The sequence below is a fragment of the Macadamia integrifolia genome, chromosome 8 (assembly GCF_013358625.1).
Source record: "Macadamia integrifolia cultivar HAES 741 chromosome 8, SCU_Mint_v3, whole genome shotgun sequence".
In the NCBI taxonomy this organism is placed as follows: Eukaryota; Viridiplantae; Streptophyta; class Magnoliopsida; order Proteales; family Proteaceae; genus Macadamia; species Macadamia integrifolia.
In genome coordinates this window covers 34190765-34206444 of record NC_056564.1, presented here as the reverse complement: position 1 = coordinate 34206444, position 15680 = coordinate 34190765, and the positions used below count along the sequence as shown (strand labels likewise).

At 40.1% G+C, this 15680-nt stretch overlaps 1 protein-coding gene across 1 annotated transcript; it reads right to left on the bottom strand.

Annotated features, from left to right (window-relative positions):
- Positions 1 to 3126: 3126 nt before the first annotated feature.
- On the bottom strand, positions 3127 to 14641 carry LOC122086623 (protein LNK2-like). Its single transcript, XM_042655575.1, is given in 9 exon segments — positions 3127 to 3654; positions 3656 to 3881; positions 5177 to 5334; positions 5413 to 6135; positions 11723 to 11797; positions 12931 to 13285; positions 13469 to 13595; positions 13683 to 14043; positions 14534 to 14641. Coding segments are annotated over 9 exon segments (2136 nt in total). The 5' UTR covers positions 14567 to 14641; the 3' UTR covers positions 3127 to 3576.
- Positions 14642 to 15680: the final 1039 nt, after the last annotated feature.

Here is a 15680-nt window from a genome sequence, read left to right as displayed (position 1 = left end):
AGTGGCTACAACATATCAACACTTGCTAGTGTTCGTGGAGCTCTCTTCCTTCAGTTTTGGAAGTTTGCTCATATTTTGCTACTGTTATTTTTTGTCTAAAGGATGCTAATGAATATAGGGGTGTCAATCCAAGCCCACACTAGTTAGATCGATTGGGCTCAGACTATTTAAGACCGGCCTGGCTTGCACCTATTATTAAACGTGTTGGGCTCAGGCCCTGCTCATTTATAAACAGGTAGTTCATAGTGTAAGGGGTAAGCCTGAATGGCACCTGACCGACCTGGCCTATTTACAAGCCTGGCAAGTTTAGCTCGACTGTTTGTATGTATATTTTGATTTTTTTTGGATAGAATAAAGTATATATTGATATTTTTATCAGTTATTGAGTGTAATATCTTTTCTAATTGTTGATGACTTAATAAAATATATTAAAATATCTTAGATCTAAGACAATTAAAGACCATTTAAGGTTTTATTGGTACATTACCCCGTTTAAGGTCCGATTAGAAGAAGATCAGTTAAAGCCAAAACCCGACATGAGACCGACTCATTCTTAGTAAGTCAAGGTCCAAGGGTATAGGGCTGTCAGGTCCGGCTAGGCCTGACCAATTGACACCACTAGATGAGCATGTTATTTTGTTTAAAAAGTTATCATTTTTAGCTATGAATTAGAAAGAATAAGTTATATCTCTTTTATATATATATATATATATATATCTTTTTACACATAGTATAGATGTAAATATTTCTCTTCCTTAATTATATTTCTTTTGGGTTCAGAAAAAAAAAATGGTCTTTTTTGCTACCCATGTGTCTGAACATAGGAACACGCACCAAAGTAGCGATCTTTTTTCCCTATAGATATATTTGCACTCTTTCCCTCCCTCTCCGTCATCGTTGTAAATAGCAGCTGACCCAAAGATGTGTGCCACTCTCCTCCCTCCCTCTCTTCCATTTACATCACTATTGTAACTATGGATTAAGGTATTAAATATCCAATTGATACGAATCTCAACCGATTGTGGTGACTTAAAGCAACCTGATATGATGGGAGATTTACATTTTGGGACAGACCCAAAAAGTAAAAAAAAGAAAAAAAAAACTTAAAAGTAGCGTTTTTTGTGAAATATTGCACAAATTATGCATCCAAAATTAGAATAAATGTATAAGGAATTCGAGAACAAAAAATTTATATAGATATATTTTTTATAATGAATAGTACAGAAAATGAAACCACAAATTATAACAAGTGTGTATGACATTTTTTAAAATATTATAAAATTATGTGGGTTAGTAAAATTGACATTGTAACGTTAATTAATATTGTTGCTACTCACATTTCATACAAAATTTTAAAAAGAATAAATTTAAAAAAAAAAATCATCAGTAATTCTTGTGTTTCGAGGATGCCTGCTTCTAGTGGCATGTCTTTCCTATATATCAAAAGAATCCTATAATCTTATCCCCACATTACATCGAAGCAGTGGCTGAGGTTAATTGGTTAAACATAAGAAATAACTCCAATAACATTCTGATTAGACCATTCAAGTTGGATCAAATAGAATATACATCAGGAAAAATATTATTGCAATGTATGCTTGAACAGGGATTTAGCTCCTCTCTTGAACGCCCATCGCCTAGGTCTTACCCATAGCTACTTGTGCAAGCACCACATGTCGAGGTGAAAATCCAACGGTTCTCAATGCCTCGCTTTTCATGCCTTTGTCAGTGCCTCGTTTGTCGTGTCTCTTTTCAAAGTGTTGGATCTTTGCTTGGACACATGGCTTTCGCCCAGGAAACTATGGGGACTGACTTGGGCAACAAGCACTCAAGAGAAGAGCCGAATCCCTTGAATTAAATGGGATAGAATACATGTATCACGTTTCACCATTTAACTATGCTTCATAATTTTATTTTATTTTTTTCTGAATTATACTCTGGCAACCTGAATGATTGAAGATCCAAAATCCAGGAATGAGACCATAAGAGACTAGCACTAAATCCTGAATGATATAGATGTTAAGGAGAGTTTTTTGTCCAGGAGCATAACACTTACACTAGCACGATGGCAAATGGAATTGCAAAGAGAAGCATCAAACAGGAACGAAATTTCCACTTTTATTTGGGGTACTGGAGCAGTCATTTCTCCAATGGTAGGAACCCAACCTTATCAAGATATTCAATAGGGTTATCTCTAATCTCCAACATCTACATAAAACATAAGACTCCCGCTACTGCAGGGTCTAGGAGGGACAAATATACCCAGCTGTACACTTTGCTTCGCAAGAGAAGCTGTTTCCAAGTTTCAGACCCACAACCGATACATTGTAATGGCACAACTTAACCATTCCACTACGACACACACACATCTATATCTACTAGCCATAGAAGGCCCGGACGTAGTGCAATTACACTTTCAAAGAGCCCCCCCTGAGGGGTTGATTAAAGACGGTCTAAACCTTTGGCTACTTCGCACCAAGTGACTCCAACCCAGACCTGAACTTGTGTCTTCAAGTTGGCAAGACCTAGCTTTCTACTTACAAACCAATCCCCTACAGGATTCAAAAAAGGGTGAAGTTAATATTAGACAAAATATCACAAGATCACTCTACAATCAGTCCATATCTGAGAAGTCTGAAATAAATTGGGAAAATATTTAATGCCATGAAAACTCCAAAAACAACTTATACAAAGTAATTTTTAGATAAAAATCCAGTCAATGATAAATTATTAACGACCGGGAAAATTGAAGATAGAATACAAAGAATTCGGTATATGGCTTAGATGCTCTGGAAAGAACTTGCACAGGCCAGAAATCTAACCCCCGTTTTCTCCATTCCTAGGGATAAACACCAGGTTCCCCACCAAGAAATAGGCAAAGACTAGTTGAAACAGCTAACTCTAGTCTCATTGACATCCACTGTTTGGATTATCAATTCATCTTTTCCTAGCTAGAAACATGGAGAAAAAACATACCACTTCATTTAGAGTTGAAGCTCGTTAGCGCAGTATTTTGATGGTGTATTGCTTAGGAGCTCATGTTTTTTGGCTTCGCAGGAGTGCGCATCTGCACACTTCCGTTTTCTTCTCTTTGTTATGGATATCTAATTAAGGGAATCCACATCATCAGCAGTAATAAGATGGACCATAAAGTGACTCATAGGTCAAAAAATATAAGATAAAACACAAATCTTGAAGTATGCATCCTGAGATGCAGCAAGAAGAACTCAGACAACATGTTAACCACCCACAGCGCGATAGTGAAGGAGATAAGCTTGTCTTCTGCACATTAGATACATAATTGAAGAGAACTAATTATTATACACAGTTTGCTGCACTTCGAATATGATGTCCTTTCTTGAAGCCATGTTTGAACGACCAAAAGCCTTTTCTCAATCAAGATACAGTTGGCTGACAATGAGACAAAACCTCCTCGTTACCAGCAAATCCGTTAAATGATGCATGAAAAACAAAAGAAATATGAATGGAAGAGATTAAGGAAGGAATTACCCCTAATGGTTTTCAATTCATTTCCTTCATTTTGAAGCTTCAATCTCCATGACTTCCTTTTCTGGATCATTGTTGGATGAAGTGTAACTGCCCCTCATGCTGGGCCTTAGTGAATGTGCAGGGTGATTTAGCTCCTCGGTGACAAGACACTTGGTTTTTCTGTTGAACTCTCAGATAGGCATTCTATGGGTAGGTTCACCAAGCCTTCTAATTTGGGCTCAAGTGGAAGTTTAGTAGGAATCATCGATTTGGGTATCTCACCATCCTGGACAGGCCTTACAGATGATTCTGTAGGCCTGTGGAAGAGCAGATGAGCCACAGTACGGTCAATTGGATTTGTCTCTGTTTCTGCATCCAGCTCACTGGTAGACCTGTGATGATAGAAGTCACAAAAAATATAAAACAAAAGAGAGCCTACTAGAGGTTTGCTGTTAGCATGTAATTGAACATAGTACTGATATGCAGCATCATCATCCTGGTTCCAGGAAGGAGCATTATTCCAAATTTGTTTGAGAACATATAACTAAGTCAAAGGATCAAATATTTCATCTCAGGACAAAATTTATAATAAAGACCACTCAAATAATGGCACTGTTGGATACTCCCTGCATCTCTATAACATTTATAATGTTTAAATTGTAAATGCTAAGTGGTCCACATGCCATTAATTGCTTCCCCAAGTCACTAGACCCAAAATCCAGATTTGGAGAACCACAAAAATACCCTTGGTTCACCCCGGTGTAACAACATTTTACCTGACCCAAATATACCTAAATCTCACCAAAAAAGATTATCATTATCCTGATTCTAAAACACCACAAAATATAAAAAAAATGTAGGAAATGACTTCCACTTGAGGACATCTATACCAACATACAAGAAGAATGCCTTGCATGGAGTACACATGCATACCAGCCAGACATAGTATAGTTGTTTGTCTGTCACCATCTCACACCAGACAAATTACTAAACTAGTTGTTCCTCTAGCACTCCTAGGGTGCGAGTGTGGCCCTCGCATGAGCTCCTTTATCTCTTCAATAGTTTATCTCGCTAGAAAATTTTAACATATGAATGTAACTTCATTAACTCTCTTATTCTCTAGAAAATATCAATAGATAACAAGTAACCAAAACACAAAAAAAGCGTGTGAGTGAGTGGGGTCACTATGACGGATTGAAAAAAATTGTAGCTTGACACAGCCTATTGAGTGCTAAGCTAGATAGTGGGTCATCTCATAATGGGTGGAATCAGATTGTATCTGAATGCACATATTTTAAGAATTGTAGTGGGCTACTACTAGAGGCTCCATGACCACCCATCTATTCAATATGGACAAGACAATAGACTTTAGAATCAGGGTCGAGATCTTGTACCGAATATGACAAACATCATGAGAATTCCTTTTAGAAGGGTAAGTTAGAACACAGAAATTGCACGAAAGCCATCAATCAAGTGGACATTTCATGGGTATTAGCCTTTGTTTTCAAATCTCAGAAATCTTTATTAAGAAAAAAAATCAGCAATCCAACAGCATAATTTTTCTAAAAAAATCATGATATATCACAATAAATTTTATGTGATTTCCCACCCCCCCCCCCCCCCGGCCGCCCCAAAAAAAATTCAATTCAACAAATGCAATATCATAATTGCTTTCTAGAGTCCAAACCTGTTGAGACTGTTTGATTCTTCTTTTGCAGCAGTCTCATTTTCATCCGCACTACTTTTATTGGTACTACTTGTATCAGCAGCACTATGCCTTAGCATTGCACTTTGGGCCAAACGATACGAGCTATCTCGAATACATAGCCTTGTTCTAATATCCAACTGCAGGCAAAAGCATTGCTTCAGACATAAGATGTGACCAAGTCCACAGAGAAAATGTACACAATGAGTCACAGATACCTTTGCAATAACTTCTAGAAGTTGATCAAGTATTGTTTCCTCCAGTGAACATTCATCAACCACCATAGAGACAGTATTGGAATCATCTTGTTCTACAGGTGAAGTTGTGTCCACGGATGGAGGAGTTTTTAAGTTTTCTTCCGCTTCAATTTTAGTTCCTACTATATCTTCACTTTGATCCTCCTGCTGACACTTTCGGGTCATTGACTGGTCAGTACAAGTAGCCTGATGATTGAATTGCTGCTGTTGTTTCTGAATGGCAAGCATTGCCTGCATTTTCTGCCGCCGCCTTAATTTTTCAATCTTTTCCTGAGGGGTCATGAGCAAAGAATTTTTTGAAACATCTGGTGATTTCCTTAATGCACTGGCATGCTTCGATGATCTGGGAGAGAATTCATGACCAACAAGGACCGAATGAAGCTTATCCCTCTCAGGATGGTGTTGCAAAGGAGGCATGAATGGATAGGGAGGTGCCTGATTTCCATACCCAGCAGGAAAATATGAATGGGAGGTTTGAAGGTATCTCAAAGAATCAGGCCCACCAATCTGTCCTTGTGGACTGAGAACTGAAGGTGGAAATGTTTGTAAAGCAGAGGTTGCTAATTGATTCCCAAATTGTTGACATTGGTTAGCAGTGGAGGGCCAGGCACCATGCAAGTCTTGAGAAAGTTTTCCTTCACCTTTTTCCTCTGACTTTATCTGGGATTTCTTTAGCTTACTTCCCTGTAGATTGATGAAACAAGTAGCATGTCATTCTAAACAGATCCAAGGAATACAAACAATTCCAACGTACTTTCGGAAATTTGCAGGTCTTGTTAAGGACAAGGGAGATTCATTGTGTTATATACCTAGTCAATCTGTAATGATGCTTTGTTCTATAACACTTCTATCTCACTTTCTGATAAATAAAAGAAAAAAAACCTGAATGCACTTGTTTACATGAATAAGAAACGAGGATGTGTCTTTAAGATTGGACCCTTCTGCACCTCTACCTATCTCTGTTTCAAGTATGTGTTTATATTCCTATGTTCTCATACCATGGCCCCATTTGATAATGTTTTTCTTGTTCTTTTGAAAAAAACAGAAAAACTGTGTTTGTATTTTTTTTTGGTTAATGAAAAGGATGTTTGTCAGAAAGAAAAAAAAAATCAAATTGAAACTATAAAGTATTTCTTAAACCTTCTGATAATTCCAATGAGTTCCCCTCCTCCATTCCTCTCTCCCTGAACTTCCCACCTCCTCCCCTTCTTCCCAGGGGGTGATTTGGATTTCCTTCTTTAGCCAGGCCCCTTTGCCTTCAAGAGAGGGTCTCCCTGTCCATTTTGTCCCACCCACCATTGTTGTGTCCTCTAAGACAGCTCTCTGACCTGCTGGTCTTCTTGTCCATGAGGCTTCTAAATGGAAAAACTCATTGGTTGGCCACTTCATAGGTAGCCACCCTTTATTCAACATAGTCAAGCTTTCTCTAATCAAACAATGGAGAATTCAGGGGGTTATTGACACTTACATTACGGATTATGGGTTCTTCATATTCAAAATCTCTAAGGAAGAAGACAAGATTCGCACCCAAGAGGGAGGGCCTTGGCATGTGGGCAGGAAACCAGTCTTTCTCTGGCAATGGGACCATTATCTGCAGCTGCATCGGGTTCAGCTCAGAAGCATCCCTCCCTGGATCACCTCCTAGGTCTTCCTCTCCACTTCTGGTGGGAAGATGGTCCAAGTATTGTTGGCCCGGGTTTGGGCAAACCCCTTTATTCTGATGAAAGAACAAAACAAATGAATCGATTAGCCTATGCAAGACTTTGTGCAGAGGTTTTGGGTGGTGAAATCCATCCTTCCATATCTGTGGCTGATGATGAAGGATTTACGTTTAACCAACCTCTCTCTTCAAGTGGCTCCCTCCCCAGTGCCTGGTCTACAAGGTTTTTGGTCATGATTCTAGTAAGTGCTCCCCTATGCCTGCTGCCCCTGCTGAACTCCCTCTGTCCACTGAAGTTACCGTTGTTGCTCCCCTGAAGTTACCACTGTTGCCCCACCCCCCCCCCCCCCACAAAAAAAAATAAAAATTAGTTGATACTCTTCATGCCTCTGGTAATTCCGCAGTCATAACTGAAGCTCTACTCTCAGCTGCTGCTCCCAATTCTTCATTTCAATCACTTCTGGCCCTAGAATCACTTACCCACCATATATCCCCCTGAGGCCCCCCTTCCCTCTATAACCCAAGTTTTCCTGTCTCTAGGCCATCACTCCCCTACTCAAGTTCGCTGCAGATACCGCCAACGCAGCCCTCCAACTGGCTTGCTCCACGGCCACTCCTGTTACCCCCTCCCTACCACGGGTCCAAAGTCCATCAAGGACAAACAGCTTCTTCCTTCATCCCTGCCCCCCCCATCTGAACTTATCGCAGTATCCCCTCCTCTGTGTCCCTGACCCTCCCTGCAAGTCGTCCCCTTTCTCCCCTCATCCATCGACTAGTCTTTATCAACCGATTGGCTCAGTAGTTTGCTCGATGAAAGCTTTCCCTGCCTCTGCTCAAGTCGCTTTGCCCTTCCTTTTCCTCTTCTCCTCTTGTTGGTAACTTCGGAAATATTGTCTCCACCTCTTCTTCCTCTTCTCTTTCGTACCACCCAAGGGTGGGGCCCAATCATGGCCCCGATCCTTCCCATCATTTTTTTTTTGGCTAATAAATAAATTCATTACCAAAGAGAAAGGAATAAATTCACTACCAAGGAGGTCTATCGCCAACTCTTTTCTCATGCTGGGGAGGAATTTTCTTGCTTTGAGTGAAGTCCCCCCCCCCCCGAGGAGATTGATGAAGGTGGTCGTTCTTTCGAAGATGATCAGAGGCTGCATCTATCTACATTTTCACCTGCGGACCCAGATCGGCTGCAATCTATCTTTGTTTGCTTCTTCTCTGGGCCATAATGGCTTGGTTCTTCCAATGGAGGTGGCTTGCTGAAATTCTTTGAAGCCTCTCGGTTTACATCTGCCAAGTGTTTCACTTGTTTATGCAGTTCTTTCAACTGCTTAGCCATAACTAACTATCTCCACCGGAGTTGGATGGAGTTCTGACCCAACTGGTTCTTAAGCATTCCTCCAGTCCACCACCGCTGGATCCTGCTCAATTTCTCCCACCGCTTCTTTCTGGTGTTGCAACGACGGTGGATCAAGAAGTTGAGCACCTTTCTTGGAATAGGTTTTTGTCGCCTTCGTCATCTTCTTCGGCACGGGAATGGCTTTTTGTCAAGCACCCCACAAACGGTGCCACTGTTAGTGCAAGATCCTTCCTCCGAACAAAGACCTACACAACAAAGGTTAGAAACTAGCCCAGAGGGAACTCCGGGAAGGAGGCTCTGATGCCTAAGTCAGAACTCAACTCAAAATGGGAACCACTCTAGTAATTAGTTCCTTGATTATAGTCTTACCCCCTTTTTCTGGTCTGATACAAACCCTTTTTATAGCAACTCCCTTGCTCTTCTGATTGGCTGATATGTCCCCTTCACGGTTGACGTGGACTCTTTGCTGATTGGTGGTTGCCTTCCACTTGTTGTTGAGCTGGCCAATTCTGTAAAAGGGGAAAGGGGGGGAAGCCGCAAGGGATAAGGCCTCCAAGAAGGCAACAACAAGGGGCCTAGAGCCCAACTAAAGAAGGGGAAACATCAAGTGGGGTAGGGAGATAATGGAGGAAGGGAAGTCCCAGGAGACAACGATAAGCCTATTCCTTGGGGAGTCTAAAACGGAGCACTAACGAATGCGATTGAGCTTGGAGCTAACATCGAAGTAGATGGATTTCCAATTCTTATCAAATGACCAAGAGTTGGGAGTCCATCTACACAGATTACACTCCATCCAGATATGGTTGATCGTGGCCCCAAAGCAAGCTTCCTAATAGAATCACAGATGGTAGCCCACCAAAAGTCATGTCAATCCAGATCCATTCTCTAGACAAAGGATTCTTCTGCGGGAAGGCTAGAAAGAATTGAGGACCTTCTTCCAAACATAGGAGGCAAAGGGACAAGAGAAGAAGAGATGGTCAACATCTTTGGAGCCATTCCAGCATAGACAACAAGAGGGGGGACATGAATATGTCGGTAGATAAGAAAAGACTGGGTGAGGAGGCAGTAAGATAGAGCATGCCAAACTATGAAGCTGTGATGCAGAATATGACCTTTAAACCAAATAGTTTTGTGCCAAGGCATGAGAGGGGCCCTTTAGAACAGATGAAATCCTAACCAGAGGCAGAGGTGAACGATCCCTAGGGGGAGGGAAGCCAGATAACCCTGTCTTCCCTTCCATGATGGCCAATAGTCCAAACCTTCGTTTGGGCACATCCCCTGGTCAAGCCCATTGGCTCCTTCAAATCAATCTATGAGTCCATCCGAGCCTCTCATTCGCCATCCCATAGGCAATTCTGACCTGGCCCATTAGGCCTACCTCCCTGTGGCCCATCCAACTCTCAACAACTGCCAGCCCTCCCCTACTGAGAAACTTAATGGAAAACTTCAAGACCTTGGACGCCTTTATATACCAGTTGAAACTCTACACCTAATAACTTAAAGCTTTTAGGATTTGAGACTTTCAACAAAGAGAAGATTATCCAAAGTTAGTGCAAAACGATAATAAATTAACAGAAAGGCCATTATTCTGTAAAGCTTTGTTCCACAATTTTGCTGCTCAGTGAATTGATTGATTTCAAGTATGGAAATACTCCCATGTCAATTCGACCAAGAATTCCCCAGAACAACAACCAAAAGTAGCATCGTTAAAGACCCATCACCAAGAGCGGGACTAGTCCTAACTTCCTTGCATGTTCATTATAGTATATGGCAGTTTGCTATTGTATCAAATTTAAGATTGACTTTTGATCCATTTCCCTTGCTCATGTGGGTTTGAAACTTGACCGGTGAGATGTGTGGATCCTCTATCATGTGTAACTATTAAAATTTTGTTCATATGGCAAATAATCTCTAGTATACATGACCATGTTGTCATTTGTGGATGATAAACCAATATTAATCCCTTTCCCTCTGGACCATTGGAAGGCGGACACAATCTGATGTACAAGATATAGTTCCCAAAGATGCACCCTTCAACTGATATCCAAAATGAGGGTGCTCTAGCATGTCGATGATATAAGTCAGTAAATAGATGGGAATGCATAAAAGTTGTGCTAGAGTTGCAACTTGGGACTGAAACCCTGAACCCACCCCTTTTTTTTTTAGGGGAGGGGGGAGGCATTTGGGCTGGAATTTGCTGCCCATGGACTAGGCTACAGTTGAGAAATACCAGTCTGAGCCTATACAAGTACACATGTATGCATAGATGTATATATGTATATGATGTGTATGGTATATGGGGCATATAAAATAAGTGCCATCCATTAAACATGTTTTGAAGAGACTCAACTAAATATAAGATCCATTCTGCATTAAAAGTAATTCTAAAAATGAAATACACCCATTTGAAATAACAAGGGATCATAGTTGTCAAGGGCCTTTAGCGTCTAGGCACCTTGGGTGCCTTAGTCTCCTTGTTGGTATCGCCTTGTGTCCAGAACCCCTCCAATGCCTTCGATTGCCTAGACACCATGAAAACTATGCAAGAGATATTCATGTTGGAATCGGTTCAACTTGACCTGGCTAGGGCTGGGAACTACCTTCTATGCATTACTGGGAAAAATGTGATACTATTTGTTACAGTCGCTTATCCCAAAATCTTGAGTTGTTGAGTAAGGGCCACAACAATGTTTATCAATAGACAACAACACCCACCGCACGTGCAAGCACACACACACACACACACCCACATGGCTTTGCACGTGGCACCAAGGGGCATGACGTGTAGGGGCATAACAACACATAACACAAACCCCTTGCACTTACCATGGATTGCATACCCAACCCCCTGGCCCTAATACTATGTGACAACCACTTATCCCAAAAGCTCGAGCTGTTGAGCAAGGGCCACAACAGTGTATATCAACACAAAACAACACTATTCTTACAATGACAATAACAAAAATCGGAGCAAATCCCAGCTCAACCAAGTTACAAATTAACATAAAGCCCACAGTTAAAACAAGGCAATTGCAATCCCTAAACATGACATCTTAAGCAAGGTGGCACAATAAATCCTCCCAGAAGATTGGTATCAAATTCCAATATATAATAGAATATGATTCTCTGTTTAGTTATGTAGTATAAACAAGAGGCAATGTCTACATTAAGGAGCATAAGTATTCAATATGTTTATTTTACACATTATAATTATAATAAGAATGATTTGGATGAATGGGTTCTCATGAAACTACCTCGTCTGCAAAGTCATTCTCATTAAGAGAGTGCGCGACTGATGCCTCTATCTTTCCAATTTCCTCTGGAGTTTTCTGTGAAACAAAAATTTTAAGTGATATGCATCCTTTTATTTATTTAAAAAAAATTTTTTTTTTTTGATGAATAAATAATTCATTACCAAAGATAAAAGAAAAAACAACAGCCCCAAAAGGGGAAAGGAAGCAAATACAACGTCCACTCTTAAGAGCGAGGGCACAAAGAAGAGAGAGGGGGGAGATCCCCGGAGACGACAATAAGTGATGCATCCTTCATTCAACATGGTAGCTATATTTCTGAAGTAAATATCTTTCCTATACGTCCAACTTAAATGCCAACAACTGCCATGTGACAGATCAAATGGGCCCTTAAATTTTGTGGATAGGTGAATCCCCAGTTCCCCTATTCACATGCCAAGTTTCAGCCTTATTGGCTTTGCCATGTGGCAAAACAGTGCTTTCAAAATCTAGATGGAAGAGAGCACAGTAGCAGTACGCATGTACATGCCGACTCTGCCAACACACAGGAACGTGGCTCTGAAATTTGACATGTGGCTAATCCAAACCATAACCTCTTCTATCCAATGGCGGGAATAACACATTATCCATCCATGTGGCAAAAGAATAGTGTGTGAAGAACTGATTTTTTAAGGGTGCTCGTTATTGGTGTCACAACCATTTGTGACTTTTCCGAAAGTCACAAAACTGATTTGAGCTGTCCATTTTCATATTCTTCCTGCTCAAGAGTTGGGAGAGTGAACAGTAATGGATAGAATGCCAGTAGTAATGTATGGACATACACTGATGCATGCAAAGTTATCAAGTCGACGAAGGATGGTCAAAAAGCAAAGTAAGACCAACAAGGTGTCAAGGCATTGCCTAGGCGACCAAGGCGCCAGTCCAGGCTGAGCCACCTTGTCGCCTAGCGACGCCTTGATAACTATGGGTGCATGCCAATACCCGGGGGTAGTTAATTGGATTAGACTTTGAAAATTGGCGCAAGGCGTATCTAGAACATTTCCTCTCTATTCAACAGTCCAAATGGCCACATAATCTGTCTAAATGGCAGAATAGTTGTCTTTGTGATGTTCAGTCTAATCACAAACCTTTGTGAAGTGTATATTTACCATTTCTTTAATAAGAAAAAATGTAATGCTAAGGAACTGATCATTCAATATAATAGAGTCTACCTTCCCCTCCAACAGCAGCTTACTTCCCCCTGCAGCACCTTCAACCAGTGAGTCAATAGATAAGCAGCTATGCTTTCCAGCAACTTCATCTCTGCTTGGATGCAAATTCTGTAAACCATGAGAATCATGATCGTTCATCTTCTTATTTCCAGGGGTAGCAGACTGGGCTTCATGTGGCACAAATTCCTTTTTGACTTCAGACTGCTCTGGCATACTCTTCAATGCTCCTAACACTGAACTTGGAGAACCAGTAGACAAAGGGAAGGATTTTGCTGGGCTTCTGATTACATCTGTGGATGACCAAAGTTCATCCGCATTACCAAGACTTTCATGTCCAAATATTGAGTCATCATTGCTGTAAAATGTAACTTGTGAGAATAATGGATCAGACAGATATTAAAACTTTATGAAAAGAAATAATAGCAGAAGGATTAACTTTCTTTCATGATCACTCAATTTTCCGAGCCTTCAACTTCATAGGTTTTAAATAAGATGGTCTATTCAGAGTAAAGAAAAGCATGTAGAAATCCTGCATTACCTAAATATTCTATCAAGATCATCAAAACTCCCAATGTTAGCCCAACCATAGTCGAGAAAACCACCTTCTTTGTCAACATGCTCGTCCACAAACAATTCACGATCACTCTCTAGTTGAGCTGTATCAGCTGTTGAGAGAAAACATACCTTCAGAAAATGATGGAATTAATATTGTAAAGTATGTTATATCTACATAACGTTTTAAAGCACATCACCTCTTGCTGTGTTCAAATTTCTAATTTCACCGATAGAGTCCTGACCATTTCTATCAGCATATCCCTCGTCGCATTCAGCAATTGATAATGGAAAATCAGACCAAGAATCCATGTCAAATCCTGAAGCTGAAAATCCTTCATTTCTGTTAAATTGCGGACTACTTTCCAGTCGACAGTCGGTGGAATCATTTTTAGGTCCAGTTGTCTTCTGCTCCACAGTTTTAATAGTTTTGGCATCTTGATCCCATTGTTTCTTGATTTGATCTCCAAACGTAACTAATAGCTTCTGTTCATTTTCCTTGGGATAAGGCACAATGTGGTCACCACTCTCAGTGGCCTCACCCCATATTATGTCTGTAAGCTGGAAGATTAACTGAATTTTATTAGGAATTACTGTAGATAGAGACAAGTACAGTTGAATCATAAGTTGATGAAGTCAGCCACACCTCACCCTCAGAACAACTAATTAATTAAAAAAAAAATACAAATATAAAAATAAAATTATAGACGAAACACCTCAACTTTAAATGAAACAAAAGAATCAATTCAACATTTTCCAGGATTCAGGAGGGAAAGATAAGCAGCAACAAAACAAACGTTTTAGCAAACTTAAATTTTAAGTTGTAAGCATGTGGCCAAACAAAATTTTTGAACATTTATGAAAAAAATAACCTAGTCAAGCAATAAAAGTCAAGACTGCTATGTATATCAGTATATCAGTATATCAAAGGCTACAAAATTGTACTAACCTATGTAACAATGACACCTCTGTTATTCATTTTTTGGCCAGACCTACACTTTAGACACAAACTTGAAAAAAAGAAAAAGACTGGGAGGGGAAGGTATCTTGCCTGTAGAAGAAAGAATATGATATGCAATGGCATGAAAGTGGGACATGATGTAGTTGCACCTAAGTGATTGCCTACAAAAGAATATAATTATCATAAACATATGTAGATGAGTCCACCTCTAAAGTTTTCAAAGTATTGCCACATCCCACATCTGTCTTGAAGACCAATGTATCCCTGTCCTGGTTATCTAGACATTAAAACTGATCACATTTTACATTTTAGTTCTTTTGCTTTCGCTGCTGTTATACTTTCCAGTAATTATATGTTGGCCTATTTTGATGGGTCTTTCCTACTTTCCCTGTAGTTCCATTTTCCAGACATGATATGATAGCCTAATTTTGATGAGTCTTCCCTAGTCTTGTTTTCCATGTCTTGGCTTCATAACAAAGGTCTAGAAGACCTTCAAATGCCTTCATATTAGAAACCCATGTTATTTTTTCTTCTTTAGGAACTAAGACACAGTGACACACACTGTCATCCACGTGGTCTGCCGTCTAAGAATCAACCTATATAATTAATCCACGAAACAATGATACCATCAGATGCCAAAAAAAAAAAAAAGGAATCATATTTGAATTCGCAAATTTGTTTAAATTTTCGTCAAGCAAGGAGCATCTCATAAGGCCTGGATAAGTAGACGAATAAAATCCATGGAAGAGTATACTCTGGCCTTAGTTGATGCTTCTTACAATCAAACTAATGTAGGGATAGGTTTGACAAGCCAAACTAGACCCAAACAACAGGATCTTGTAAACCAAAGAACAACCAAAATTACCCAAATAAATCAAGCACAGTATGGTGGTAAAAACCGAGATAACAGAATATGACACTTGCAATCGATTTCAACAACTCAGAAATTCTGAAACAGAATAACAGCCAAGGGTTTAGGGGCTGAACTCATCAACTAACAAGCATAAACAGTGAAGTATATGATCAACAACCAGTAACAACACACAGTATCAAGAGAATCAGAATTCTGGGCAGGAAACAGAATCGGCCAGAATAGGAGACTTTCCAGATTTCACAATCGGCTGGTCTGATTATGCTCAGATTAGTATTGAGCCTCCTTATAGATGAGACTATCACTCGATCCAAAATTCAAGACCATCAGATGGCTGCAACTCTCAGAACAGAGAAGGGCGATAGG